At 50.7% G+C, this 14050-nt stretch overlaps 1 protein-coding gene across 3 annotated transcripts in view; it reads left to right on the top strand.

The window, feature by feature from the left end:
* KIAA1671 (KIAA1671 ortholog) overlaps nt 1–14050 on the top strand; it is a 187921-nt gene that overhangs the window by 44110 nt on the left and 129761 nt on the right. For all 3 annotated transcript variants that reach the window (XM_057526413.1, XM_057526412.1, XM_057526414.1), the window contains exons 2-3: nt 9100–9251; nt 10993–12606. In XM_057526413.1, the coding sequence (XP_057382396.1) occupies nt 11048–12606 (1559 nt within the window). In that variant the 5' untranslated portion in view covers nt 9100–9251; nt 10993–11047. The remainder of the gene's footprint in view (nt 1–9099; nt 9252–10992; nt 12607–14050) is intronic.

Consider the following 14050-nt stretch of genomic DNA (forward strand, 5'->3'; position numbering starts at 1 on the left):
TCATATCCTTGGGGGAGTCCAGTCTCTCAGGGGACTGAGTTCTCTACAATCTAGAGCAGGGGTCACAAACTCTTTCTGTAAAGGGCCAGAGAGTAAATATTTTAGGCTTTCTGGGCCATACGGCCTCTGTGGCAACCACTCCGTTCTGTCTTCACACCTTGGAAGAAGCCATCAATAACATGTAAATTAATGGGTGTGTCTGTCTTCCAATAAAACTTTATTTACAAGAACAGGCAGTGGGCCAGATGTGGCCTACAGACTGTAGTTTGCCCATCCTTGATCCGGAGAAAAACAAACAAACCCAAAAAAGCTGCTTGATTAATGGTTTTGGTGAGTGCTGTAGCCAGTCCAGAAATAGCACAAATAGTAGGAAGGAACAGGCCAATGAAAGTTGAAAAGGCGGATGTTTAAATAAAGGCATAAACGCAACATGTAACATTCTTTCTCCAAATCAGCAGTTGCACCTGGACAAGGCTTATTGGGGTGAGGCAGTTTGGATTATGCTTTGGAGTGTCTAAAATGCCAATTAGCTCACCAGAGGCTCTGAAAAGTCCTGTGGGAAGGACAATAGTTTACACACTGTTGAGCTCGCATTTCCCAAACTCTTTCTATTGATATAAACCACAGGACCCTTTGTGTGGGTGTGAATGTGTACCACCCACATCTTGTGGTATGGGGCCAGTTGGGGAAAAGCCCCCTCAAACTGTTCCTCTGTATTCCAGAGTCTGAAAGGTCAGATGCCCCGAATTCTAATTCATTACAACTTGAAATTGACACAGAAGTCAAGGCTGTACTAATTAAGGCAGTTCTTACAGAATCACACACATTGAGTAGGAAACTTAGCTCTCACTACTTCTGTCAACACTGAATGAGAATTTTATTGAGTCCCCTAACAATCCTTTATTGAGCACCAGTTGTTCAGAAGGAATCATGGGGGACCAGGGGATGTAGAACATGGATCTCAGAATCTCAGAGAGCTGGGCTCCACGGGGGATGAGCCAGGGGCAGAGAAAAGTTACATAATGCAAACCTGATAAGTCCTGGGGTTGAGCCAAACCACAGTCACAGAATCTGGCAGGGACTTGTCCAAGCTCTCATTGCAAGTTTGTGGAGGAACTGAGACCAAAACTAGGGTGAGAGACATATTGGGTGATTCCATTTCTTTGAAATATCCAGAAATGGCAGCTCCTTATAGACAGAAAGCAGAGTAGTGGTTGCCAGAGGCTGGGGGAGGGGAGAAGGGGGAGTGGCTGCTTCTTGGGTATGGGATTTCCTTTGGGGTGATGAAAATGTTTTGGAACTAGATAGTGGCGACGGTTGCACAATACCTTGAATTTACAAAATGACACTGCTTTCACGCTTTGAAGTGGTTGAAATTATGAATTTCATGTTATGTGGTTTCTACCACAGTTTAAAAAAAAAAAAGTAGGATGATGGAATAATTTATTGTCCAAACCCGGGCACTTTTGAGAATGAAAGGGTTCTGTCCCAGGTACACCAGGATCTGTGATCATCTTGACTAAAATCACCCAGTTCTGACTCTCGGACCAGTGTTTTGTACCTTCCAATGCGACTCTGACTCAACAAAAGTGCATGGTTTTTCGAAAGTTGTGCCACTCAGACTTTTCACCAAGATAGCCCCACGTTGCCCCAAGGAGAATAAGTGAACAGGCTCACGCTATATGACTGTGTTTCTCCTGTACCTTTGGGCCTTTTCACATGCTGTTCCCTCTCCTGGCTCCAACCTCCTCCTCTGCTTGGCTGTCTCCTACCAGTCTCAGTTGAGATGTCACCTCTTCCAGGAAGGCATCCCTGACTACTCCTCCTTTGGGCTTTTACAGCCTCATTTTCTGCCCCTATTAGAGCACCCCCCGATTGTAATCAGGAATGGGGTCTCCTTTGCTTCCCATTGCGTTCCTGGTGGGGATGGGGGCAGAGCCCAGTGTGTACCGTGAGGGCTTTTTTTTTTTTTTTCATGAGGGCTTCTAATGGAGATTTGCCTAAAGGACATGGGTCCCCATGAGCTGAGTCACATGGTAATTAGAGCTTAAGCATTAGGTTTCCTTTATATTTGTCTTTAGTTTCTTGTTTTTTTTTTATTGTGGTAAAATATACATAGCATAAAATGTATCATCTTAACTATTTTTAAGTGGGTAGTTCAGCAGCGTTAAGTACATTCACATTATTACTCAACCATCACCACCATCCATCTCCAGAATTATTTTTATCATTTCATACTAAAACTCTGTACTCATTAAACAATAAAGCCCCATTCCCTCCACCCTCCACCCTCTGGCAACCACCATTCTACTTTCTGTCTCTATGAATTTGACTACTCTAGGTGCCCCATATAAGTGGAATCATCCAGTATCTGTCCTTTTGCGAATGTCTTATTGCACTTAGCATAATGTCCTCCAGGTTCATGCACATTGTATGTGTCAGAATTTTCTTCCTTTGTAAGGCTGAATAATATTCCATTGTATGGATAGACCACATTTTGTTTATCCATCAATAGACGTTTGAGTGGTGTCCACCTTTTGACTATTGTGAATAATTTTGCTTTGAACACTGAAATTCAAATAAATTTGAAATTTATTAGGATTTTTTTCTCCATTAAGGAAGCTACATGCAAAATATACAACATACAAAATATATATACAACATACAGAATATCTTTAAATAACACAACTCCCAGACAGGGACAGGGTGATCTTTGGGGGAGGGGCATTCTGTCTTTGCTTCACTATGTTCTATTTTAAATTAAAAACATTTTTTTTTCTCCTCTGGATGGAATTCTGAGATGGCAGTGGATGGGGGATGTAGTGGTGCTGGGAGGATGGGAGAAAAGCAGAAAGCAGTACAAATACGAGACTTCAAGAAGATTCTCAGAGCGACTGGGAGGTAAAGACACAAAGAGGGTTTGGTGGAGGTGTGCAAGTATCTGTTCGACTCCCTACCCTCAGCTCTTTTGGACATACACCTAGGGGTGGTCATATGGTAATTCATTATTTCTTTCTTTGGTTGTGCCGGGTCTTAGTTGCAGCAGGTGGGCTCCTTAGTTGCAGCTCACGGGCTCCTTAGTTGTGGCACGTGAACTCTTAGTTGCAGCATGCATGTGGGATCTAGTTCCTGGACCAGGGATCGAATCCAGGCCCCCTGCACTGGGAGTGCGGAGTCTTAACCACTGCACCACCAGGGAAGTCCCCGTATGATAATTCTATGTTTAGTTTTTGAGGATCTGCCATACTGTTTTCCTGGGCAGTGCACAAGGGTTCCAAATTTTCCACATCCTCACCAACACTTGTTGTTTCTGGTTTTTTTTTGATGATAGACACCATAATGGGTGTGAAGTGTCCTTTACATTTGAACATCATAAAAAAGCACTTGTTCTAGTTAAGCCCATGTGGACTTTGGAAGGAATCCTACGGAGGCGATGGTGGATCGGCATACCTCCTGCTGCCCACGGCAGATCCAGTCACTCCTCCAGCTTCAGTTTCCTCACCTGTAACATGGGCTTCATAATAGGACCTGCTTCTTTTTTTTTTTTTTTTTTGGCCACGCTGCGCAGCATGAGAGATCTTAGTTCCCCAACCAGGGATTGAACCCTCATGTCCTGCAGTGGAAGCGCAGTCTTAACCACTGGACTGCCTGGGAAGTCCCAGGACCTGCTTCTTTGTATTGTTAAGGGGACGAAATGAGTCATCTTTGTAAGGCACTTAGCACAGTTCCTGGCACACGCTTAGTGCTTAATAAATAATAGTTATCTTTATCCTCAGCTTCTTTCTAAAAAAATTTATTTATTTATTTATTTGGTTGTGTTGGGTCTTAGGTGCGGCAGGCGGGCTCCTTAGTTGTGGCTCACTGGCTCCTTAGTTGTGGCATGCATGTGGGATCTAGTTCCCGGACCAGGGATCGAAACTGGGCCCCCTGCATTGGGAGCACGGAGTCTTAACCACTGCACCACCAGGGAAGTCCCTATCCTCAGCTTTTGAAAGCTCTGAAAGTGGGCAGGAAGGGAGCCTTGGTACCTCTACATTTTGAAATGATGGGGAGAACACAGCTCAGAGGGAGACTTCCGATATTGAGGCCTAAAAAGAAATCTGCACAAACAACATTAATGGAAATAAAAAGGAATCTCAAAGTGAAAAGGAATTTAAAAATATAACAATTCCACCCTTGTCCCTGACACTTTTTCTTTTCACCTGTCCCTTTCCCCTTCCAGACCTTGACCATTTGTGTAAACAATCTTTGCCATTGTCACAGCCTTGAATACAGAAAATTACCCACCTGCCACACTCTCTCCAACAGCATTCTCATGAGCTCTTCTCACTTTCCTGCACAGGTCCCCCAGTCCTCACTTTCAAGAGATGCAGAACAGCCCCTTACATGTGGCTGAGAGGCTTTCGCCTTTTGTGGAGAATGTGGATTATTTCTAGGTTTTTGCCATGATAGCCATGGCAGCCATCCTTTTTTAAAATAAATTTATTTATTTATTTTTATTTCTGGCTGCGCTGGGTCTTTGTTGCTGCGCGCAGGCTTTCTCTAGTTGCGGCGTGCGGGGGCTATTCTTCGTTGCGGTGTGTGGGCTTCTCATTGCAGTGGCTTCTCTTGTTGAGGAGCACGGGCTCTAGGCACGCGGGCTTCAGTAGTTGTGGCACGTGGGCTCAGTAGTTGTGGGTTGCGGGCTCTAGAGTGCAGGCTCAGTAGTTGTGGCGCACAGGCTTAGTGCTCTGCAGCATGTGGGATCTTCCTGGACCAGGGCTCGAACCTGTGTCCCCTGCATTGGCAGGCGGGTTCTTAACCACTGTGCCACCAGGGAAGTCCTGCAACCATCTTTTCTGATCACAAACTCAGGCCGTGTGGTGTGAAGGGATTTTTGTGCCACTTGTGGGCAGACTGGGAACTGGAGATCTGGTCTACCCACTGACGTTGCAACTTTTGTGACATTTCAAATGGCTTCTGAGTCCTGGGTTTTTTCAAATAAGAGTTATCACCCGAAGTTCAGGGTGCGTTATTGCTGCACTTGGATGGGGAACACTGCAGGGGGCATCTTCGTGTGGATGGTTTTCTCTTCCTTTAGATTCCTTCCATAGGACACGTTTTTAGACGTGGGATTACTGAGTCAAAAATAAATGAATGTTTTTGGGGTGAGGTATATGGGGGGAAACACTTGATTCATAGTGAGAAGATTTCAACTGTAACACTACCCCTCACTAGCTTGAGATCTGACTCATTTTCCTCATCTGTAGAACGGTGGTAATAAACTGAAAAGCACAAGATTGTTGAGAATATTACATGGGAGAAGGCAGAAGGTGCAGAGTCACTTAGTGTGGTCCCTGAGTCTTGATGGGGTCTCCAAAATTATTAGTGGAAAGTGAATATTGCCAAATTGCTTTTGTAACTTACATTGTCCCTGGGAGCAGATGAGCGTGTCAGTTTTCCCACACCCACGCCTGCATTGGATACTATTATTTTCTTCTCTCAGGGATGCTCTCCCTTGAGGTATTTTTTGTACACTGACTTTATGTCCGGTGCAGCATCAGACCCTGGGGGTACAGCTGCAAACCAGACCCAGGACCCTCCTGGCCTGGAGCTCCCACTCTAGAGGCAGTCACCACATGTGGGATCAGCGCTGGGCTAGGGAGAGGCTCTGGAAGTTAGATACCAGAGCAGAGAAGAGGCACCTGAACCCACCCTGGGGCATCAGGGAAGGCTTCCTGGAGGAGGTGGCTGCTTGGAGCTGAGATTAGCCAGGCAGTAGGAAATGGCAGTGTAGAGGTGGGAAGGTGAGGAAAAGCATGATGTGTCTTGTGACCTGTCTGGGGTTCATGTGCTGCAGTAAGTATGTGAGTGAGTGTGAGAGACAGACGGATGGAGGGGGAGGTGTCAATCATGAGACTGAAGCTGGAGATATGAAGAGGATCCAGATCCTGCCAGGCCCTAGGGAAGGAGTTTGATCTTCATTCAGAGGGCAGTGGGGAGGTGTGGGGAGTGACATGGTGGCCCCTGCGTATCAGAGAAACACTCTGGCTGCTGCTAGAACAGATTGGAGAAGACGCCAGCAGAGAAAGTTACTTACCTAACAACATTCTATGCCTCTTGCTTATTTATTTCGTTTATTGTCTTTTCCTATCTTCATGATTGTCAGCTCTGTGGGAACAGGGCTTTCTAAATGTTTTGTTCACTGCTGTGTCCCCAGAGCCTGGTACATGGCAGGTGCTCAGTAACTGTGTATTGGAATGAATGAATGAATGAATGAATGAGCTGGGGCCACAGCCATGGGGACGGAGAGGAGAGGATGCATGCACTCCATCGACATTAGACGTTGGTCCCCCTCCATCTGGGGCCTGTGGGTGGACAACGCACATGCGTTTACCACAGCCCTGCTTTCCTGGGGAGACCTGGGCATGCACTTGGCCCTTCACACGGGGCACCACACAGGGTGGATTTGCAGATTTGGGAGCCCAGGTCACATTCCAGAAGATGCTGGAAGGTGTCAGGACTGGCTCACGGCCCTCACCAGATTGTGGCATTCCCAGGAAGCAGCACCCAGAGATGGCTGAGTGAATGACTGTGAGCTCCCAGATCGGATTTAGGGGTGTCATTATGAAAGATTGGCAACAGCTGTTCGAATGAATCAATGCCTCTGAATCTGAGAGAGAAGCTACCAAACGGTTGGGTTGTGAATGGAAGGGCTTCTCCTGCCTTGTCCCTGTGAGGTTCTCTCGGATTCCCCGGGAGCCTGTGCGCTCCACGGCTGCACCCCCAGCACCCGGCACAGAGCCTGGCTTGTAGAAGGAAGGTCAGAGGGATGGGAGGAACGAATGCTCGTGAACGACGCCTGTCTAATTTCAGCGATGATCGGTCTCGGTGACTCAACCCTCAGGAACATGGTTTTCTCTGCATGAAATCGCAGGAAATGGGAATTTCAGACCTTGCAGATCAATTCAGGGAGATGGAGCCTGTGGACCTGGCGGGTTCAGCAACCGCAGAGGCACACCCACCACTACCCCCACTGCTGCCCCGCATCCTCCGTGTCCTGGTCCACTGCAGCCTCCTGACCTCCCAGATCAGCCTGGCTCCCCGTCTGTCCCCCCCTATGCCGACCTCCACGGTTATTTGTAGATAAAACCAGACACAGCTCATACCTGGTGTCCCTGCTTTCTCCAGGGAGCTCTTGTTTACCTGGCTCTGGCCATCGTGCTAATATATTTAAAAAGAGCGAGCGAGGCCACCCCAGGAATAAACAGCATCTGTCCTCTGTGTGAGTGGGCTTCTGAAATGTTTTGGAAGAGACTACCATCTCTTAAATTAAGCATAACATATGTGATGCATTTAAAGCAAGATTTTAAAGCGAACATTTCAGTCGGTTTCCTTGTATTTTACAACAGGTTAAAGGAAAACCTGAGAATCATGGGTTTCTAGGTTTGGGAAAGAGTTCAAAATATTATTTAGCCGTCCACTATGGTGGTTTAAAAACTCTTTTTTTCCCCCCCTTTGTTCATTGATTGATTGATTCATTCATTGATTCGTTCATGCAACCATATTTATAGACCAGGCATCTGCCTGGCATTTTAAATGGAAACTTGAGAGGGAGCCCAATATAGAAAGGAGATTACAGATAACAGAGACACCGTTCTGGTTAAGAGGGGTGCGGACCAAGAACCTTTCTCTTGTTTTCCCTTTTTCCTTCCCTGCAATCTGGCTACTGAGATGGGTTCAGAGATCCCAAAGTGGGGGCAACATTTGTGAGCCGTCAGCCCTGATTCAGCAACAGTGCACTTGGTGGTTCTTCCCAGGAAAAGCTGTATAGAGAAGCATTCGTTCATTCCACCTTTGGGCAGATGAGCCGGTGTGACAGCCTGGGGTTAATGTGGTCACAGCAGGTGTCTGACGGTGGCCTGTCCCAGGCAGTGCAGCAGGTGAAACTGGTGGGGCCTCTCGGCGGGGTCAGCAGGTTGAGCTCCCAGCTGAGCTCTTCGCAGCTCCTTGGTTCTGTCATTCAGTAGCAATTGACCTATGGCCACACCAGAACTTGCCAGAGCCAGAGGAACTAGTTCACCTTGACTGCTTAGTGTCATGAAACTCAGGACTCTGGCACTTATTTAGACCCAGACTGCTTAGTGTCATGAAACTCAGGACTCCGGCACTTATTTAGAATCTTAGAAGGGTGGGGAGCAGGGCCAGGAGAATAGTTCTTCATTCATTTATTTATTCACTCAATAATTATGTGTTCAGTGCTATTATCTGCCAGGCCACTGTGCTAGCTCTTGGGGATTCAGGGTGACTCCTGGGGGCTTCCCATTGATGTGAAATGAAGGATCATGAACTATTAAATGTAGCTGTGTAGCTATGAGGAGTATGGCCGAGTGTCTGTGGGTCTCTCTGGACATGTAAGAGGGAGATTATACTAGGTTGGAGGGGAGCAGCTGTGTCTGGACTGCAATCTTAGGGGATGGCCTGTGTCTGTGTGTAGTGACACGGGTGTCTCAGAGAACAGGCACAGCACGTGCAAAGGCCCTGAGGAGGCGTGTGAGGACCTCTAAGAGATGCAGTGTCCAAGTACTGCTGAGCAGGAGAACCAGGGGAAATAGCTCCCAAATTAGCCAGCTCTTTGAGTCTTCAGGAGTTACCTCCTCTAAACCGAGGGAGTCTTCCGGGACCACCACTCCCAATTTTAGGCAGTTAATCCTCCTTTTCCTGTGCTCCCATGTCCCCCTTTATAAACTATGATGTTTATTGCCCAGTGTTGTAATCGCTTGTGTGTGTGTATGTGTGTGTGTGTTTCTCACACAAGACTCTGAGTTCCCTGAAGGCAGGGGATATTTCTTATTCATCCTTGTGAACGTGGTAGGTGCTCAATAAACATGTATCAGAGGAACAGGGGAGATTTTTATTGAGCACCTACGGTTTGTACTCGGCACCCTTGATGCCCACATGTATAGATAAGGCGACAATACTGAAAAGCTGCTAGGAGCATGAGTTTTGCAAGCTGGCAGAGATGCCAGCAGCTGCAGTTGGAGCTCGAAAGCCTTTGCGCCGTCTGTGCACATATTGCCAGAACCCCGGAACTGAGGCTCTCGCCCTGTGTCTCCCCAGACCTGCTCGAAACTCAGCCTGCTGGGACGAGCCTCCCCTCCCCCGCCAGCTTCTGCCATGGGAGTGTGCGGACAGCCCCATTGGAGATGAGACACGATACCGCTGGCTTTCTCTGGCAGTCACACGTCCCCAGCCAGGACCTGCTAGCTCGGGTAAGTGGGGCTGGAGTGTCCGGGGGTGGGCAGGGCTCCTGTGGGTTCTGCTAGGGAATTTTCTCTCTGTCCTTTGAATCCTGTTCTTGTCCTCTGTCTCATGTCCGGGCTATGTCTGTGTCCCAGAGGTCACGGGAGCTGACTCTAACGATGAGCAGTCCTGATTTGGGGCAGGACCCTGTGCACCTTAGAACTCCACCCCGAGTCACTGCAGACGGGTTCCTCCCAAGTCTCCGATTTTCCCATTCTCCATTTCTGTGCCTCTCTTCTGCCTCTAACCCCGTCTAGACAGCGTTCCCCGCTTTGGGGAGAAGGAATCTTTTTAGCACCATCGAGTGTGTAAGGAAGAGAAAATATCAAAATCTGTCTGCCTTTCTTTCCTGCAGGCTGCTGAGTGAGTCAGAGCCGGGGGCAGCAGTGTAGCACCCCAGGAAGGGAAGTGGAGGCTTGCGTTGGACTAAAATGCCTTCTACTTTTAGCCCATCTAGACGGGGGCAGGCTGGGGACAATTTTGTAGGGAAAGAGAGCACTGGAGTGAAGGTGGGGTTAGGGTGGGGGATGAATCAAGAACAGCAACTTGTCTGGCACTTTTTAAGACCAGAAAGGAAGAGGACATAATTGTTAAAAAGGCAGAGTTGAATGGGTCCAGGACTTGAGGTCACGTTTCATCTGTGTGATGGTTGGCAAGTCGGGCCACCTCTCTGAGCCATTTCCCTTCATCTTTATAAGGGAGATAAGGATAATCCCTGTTTCTCGGGGTCATTGGAGGATGGATGAGAGAGGAGGGCTCCTGCCTTGAGAGAGCAAAGCTCACGACTGGATGAACAAGGGGTTTGTGCCTGAGCTGCTGCAAAACTGGGGCTGATGATCACACACCCACCTCTTAGGGTTCTAAAGAGGATGTGATTTGTAAAACAGAGGAAGCACTTGGCTTCCCTGAGGCCTCACTCATGGTAAACTCTCGTCCTTAGCTGTTACTCTTCTTACTGAGACTGTGAAGGCAGCCAGCATAAAATAGGCGTTCAACCGAAAAGAACCCAAAGGCAAACCGATCACGACAGCAGGTGGAGTGGAAAATGAGGATGGCTTTTTTTTAAGGCTTCTGGAAGGACTGGGGAGGGGAGAGATAAGGGACTGTCTGGACGGTTAGAGTTCCAAGGCCAGTGACCAACTTTGTGACCGTTGGGTAGTTGTGTGAGGTGGGGCTTGTCACCTACCCTCTCTGTGCTTGGTTGTGACCAGGATCAGCCTGACGTGGGCAGGCTCTGAAATGGGAAAATACTGTGGGGTGACAGGACTCTCACCAGGGTTTATGCTGGGAGTGTGTGGTGTGAATTTGGAGTCTGACCTGGGTTCGAATCCCAGCTTTGCCTCTTTACTCTCTGAGTGACCTCAGGTCGGTTACTTGGCCTCTCTGAGCTGGTTTCCATACCTGTGCAGCAGAGATCAATCCCTTTTCACCCTGAAAGCTGGCCTTGAGATTAGCTGAGTCAGGAAAGTCCAAGAGAATGTTGGCGCCTTTTCTGTATCCTTTGAGCCGGAATGAACTTCAGAGTCGGGCCATTTAGTCCACTGCCCTTTGCCCACGGCTGAGAGGTGAAGGCACTGGCCCAGGCTGGCCCAGTGGTCAGTGGAGAGCTGTCGTCCAGACCCGGGACTCTGGTCTCTTGATCCCCGTCCCCCAAATCCCTCTGCTTCAACCCAGACACTGACTGAATCTTAAATTTCCTATGTTTTTTAGCGGTTGCCTCTCCGTTTCTGATGTTCGTCTTCCCCATGGATCCACAGCCGTAACCATGGTGACGCGGGTGGAGGTCGGCTCCGTAAATTCTCTGACGGGAGTGCCGGGCCTGGGCGAGCTCTCCAAGGAGGAGGCGCTGACTCGGACCTACTTCCGCCAGTCTGGCAAGGCCCCCGGGGCGCCCTCAGCGCGGCTCTTGGAAGGAAAAAGCCCCTTCAGGAGCCCGGTCCGCTTGCTCCCTCTGCCGAGACTCGCCCCCAAGCCCTTCTCCAAGGAGAAGGCCGGGGACGTGACCTCCTCGTGGCCCAGCCTGAGCAGGCCGTCTCCCACCGGGGGGCTCTCCCGGGACGTGGCGGCAGAGGGGCTGGGCGAGAAGATGCCCGGCTTGGTGGGGCGGGAGGCGGGGAGCGGGGACGGCCCGAGCAGCTCGTCTCTGGTCTCCAAGGCCGCGCTTCTGCGGCCTAGCCCCAGCACCGTGATCCTCTTTGAAACCACCAAAGCCGGGCCTACCCTGGGGAAGGGGGTCGGCCGGGGGGCTCCGGAGGCCGACGCAGGCGTGTCTCAGGGGCCCCCTGCTGCCTCCCGGCCTGAGGTGGCCACCAAGCCCGCCTTGCCGGCCCGAAAGCCTGCGGGGACTCTTCCCCGACCGGCCTCCCTGTCTCAGGACACCGGGCCGGTGGCCACCCAAGAGGAGACAGGCCTAAAGGAGCCTCTGTCAAAGGCCAGCAGCGTGGAGGACGCCGGTAGCCCCGCTCTGGAGCCCAGGCCTCGCCTGAAGAGAAGGCCCGTGTCGGCCATTTTCATCGAGTCCATTCAGCCTCAGAAGCCAGCAGGCCCTGGCGGGGCAGCCGTGGCGGGGAAGGCGCCCCCCACCCCTCCTGAGAAGACGTGGGTGAGGAGGCCTAGGCCTCTGTCCGTGGACCTCACGGCCAGGTTCGAGAGTAGAGAGGCCTTGGCGAGGAAGGTGGCGGACGAGGCCATAGCAGGATCCACGGCCCAGTGGCGGGGGCCCGAGAGGCCTGACCTGGACCCCAAAGTGGATGGGGAGTGTCTGGTCAAAGCAGAGGCTCCCCTTCACGACCCGGATTCCGACTTCCTGCAGGTGGCCAGGAAGATCCAGGAACGGAAGGAGAAGCTGCTCTGCAAGCAGGCGGAGATGGGCAACCTCAGAACCATGGGGGGCTCGGCCAGGGTCACCCCCACCAATGACCAGAATCTTGGGGAAGAGAAAGCCAAGCTGGATGGGGAGCCGGAGAAGGCACCCAGGGCTCCCCAGTCCCCTTCGCCCAGGCCTGGAAAAGGCCAAGAAGTCGCTGAGGTCAAGAGCAGAGCGGCTGATGGGGAAACCCAGGCAGGGGGAGAGCGGACCCCGAGGGGCGGCGTGAAGAAGCACGTCAGCCTCTTTGGCGAGGAGAGTGCCTCGGCCTTGTCATTGGGGTCTTCACCCCCATCAGCCCCCCCTGAGTCCCCACCGGCTGCACCGGAGCAGGGGAAAGCCGGTGTGAGCGTCCAGGAGCGGATCAAAGGCTGGGCCACCGAGAGCTCGGAAGCAAAGCCAGAGATCAGGAAGAAGGTGGTCCAGGCACGGCCGCTGTCAGCGGATTTGACCAAACTGTAAGTGGGAATATCCCGCTGGCTTCCCCCAGCCTCCAAGGTCCTCAACCCCTTACCAGAGACCCCTCGGGAAAGGAAACAGCAGGGCGCCAGGCTCCGTGCTGCGCGCCTTACGCCCCCTCTCAGTTTACCCACAGCCCCCAGAGGAAGTGGCATTGGCTCCCATTTCTCAGATGAGGAAGCTGAGGTGTGGAGAGGCAGGGCAGCTCCCCTGTGTGTGCTGGCAGCAGGGCTGGGAGCTCCATTTCCTCGTACACTTTTCAGGGGGAAATATTGTGCCCATTTCACAGATGTGGACAGGAAAGGTGAAATACCATGAGGAAGTCGTCGGGATCCTGGTGCAATTCCAGCTCAGCCTGTCTCCATAGCTAAGCTTTCCTTTCCTAAAGTCCGAGGACACCTAATATATGGCCTAAACCTCTGTGGATGGCCCAAAAAACAAAATCAGATGGGTCACGATAACTTGGGCGGGTAGCTTCGCCCCTTGAGCCTCGGTTTCTTCATCTCCAAAACAGAAATGATGCTAAGACCTGCCTTTAAGGATTAAGGCAAAGACTCAGAGAGATAATGCTGAGAGTCACTCAGCCCAAGGGAGCCCTCAACACGTAGCTCCAAATGATATGATTAATCCTGATGGTTAATGATGATTTTCTAAGCTTGGCCTGGCCTCTGATATCTCTTGCTCCTTTGTTTTTCCACAAGTGGCTTCTCGGCTAGGACAGGGAGATGCCACCGGGTGTTTCTGCCAGCTTGTTAATGACATGCATGCCGCTGACATACTTTATCAGGGATGGAGCTTCCAGGGGGAGCTCTGGGCAGACTGCCCTTCAGGCCCTGGGAACCCGGGCAGCCAGCTCGGCCAGAGTTAGGCCAGTGGCTCTCAGCATTTAGAATAACCTGGAAAAAAAATACCGATGCCTGGCCCCCACCCCACCTCCTAGAGAATCTCATTCAGCTGGTCTGGGGAGGGGCCCATGTCTTGGTGGCTTTTAAAAGTTTCCCAAGTGATTTTCATGTGCAGTCAGGCTTGTGAACCCCTGAATTCAGAAAACAGAGAAAGGGGGGAATTCCCTGGCTGTCCAGTGGTTAGGACTTGGCGCTTTCACTGCCATGGGCCGGGTTCAATCCCCGATCTGGGAACTAAGATCCCGCAAGCTGCACAGCATGGCAAAATAATAATAATAAAAATTTAAAAAAACTCAGAAAACAGAGAAAGGGGCACCCATGTCGGGGACCTCACACACCTCCCCTCTCTGCGTCCCCCGCAGTGTCTCAGGTTGTTTCCATCTGACAGGAGGGGAAACCAGGGCTCTGGGCTTAGAAACAACTCATGCACAGCCTCACGCCTCCCAGGAGGCAGACCTTGGACTGCTGCGTGTGGGTCAAGTTTAAGCGGTTTGATTTCTTTCACCTCCCTCTTCTCTGCAGCCCCCAGCCCTGAGCT

Source organism: Balaenoptera acutorostrata, chromosome 13, assembly GCF_949987535.1.
Source record: "Balaenoptera acutorostrata chromosome 13, mBalAcu1.1, whole genome shotgun sequence".
NCBI classification, from domain to species: domain Eukaryota; kingdom Metazoa; phylum Chordata; class Mammalia; order Artiodactyla; family Balaenopteridae; genus Balaenoptera; species Balaenoptera acutorostrata.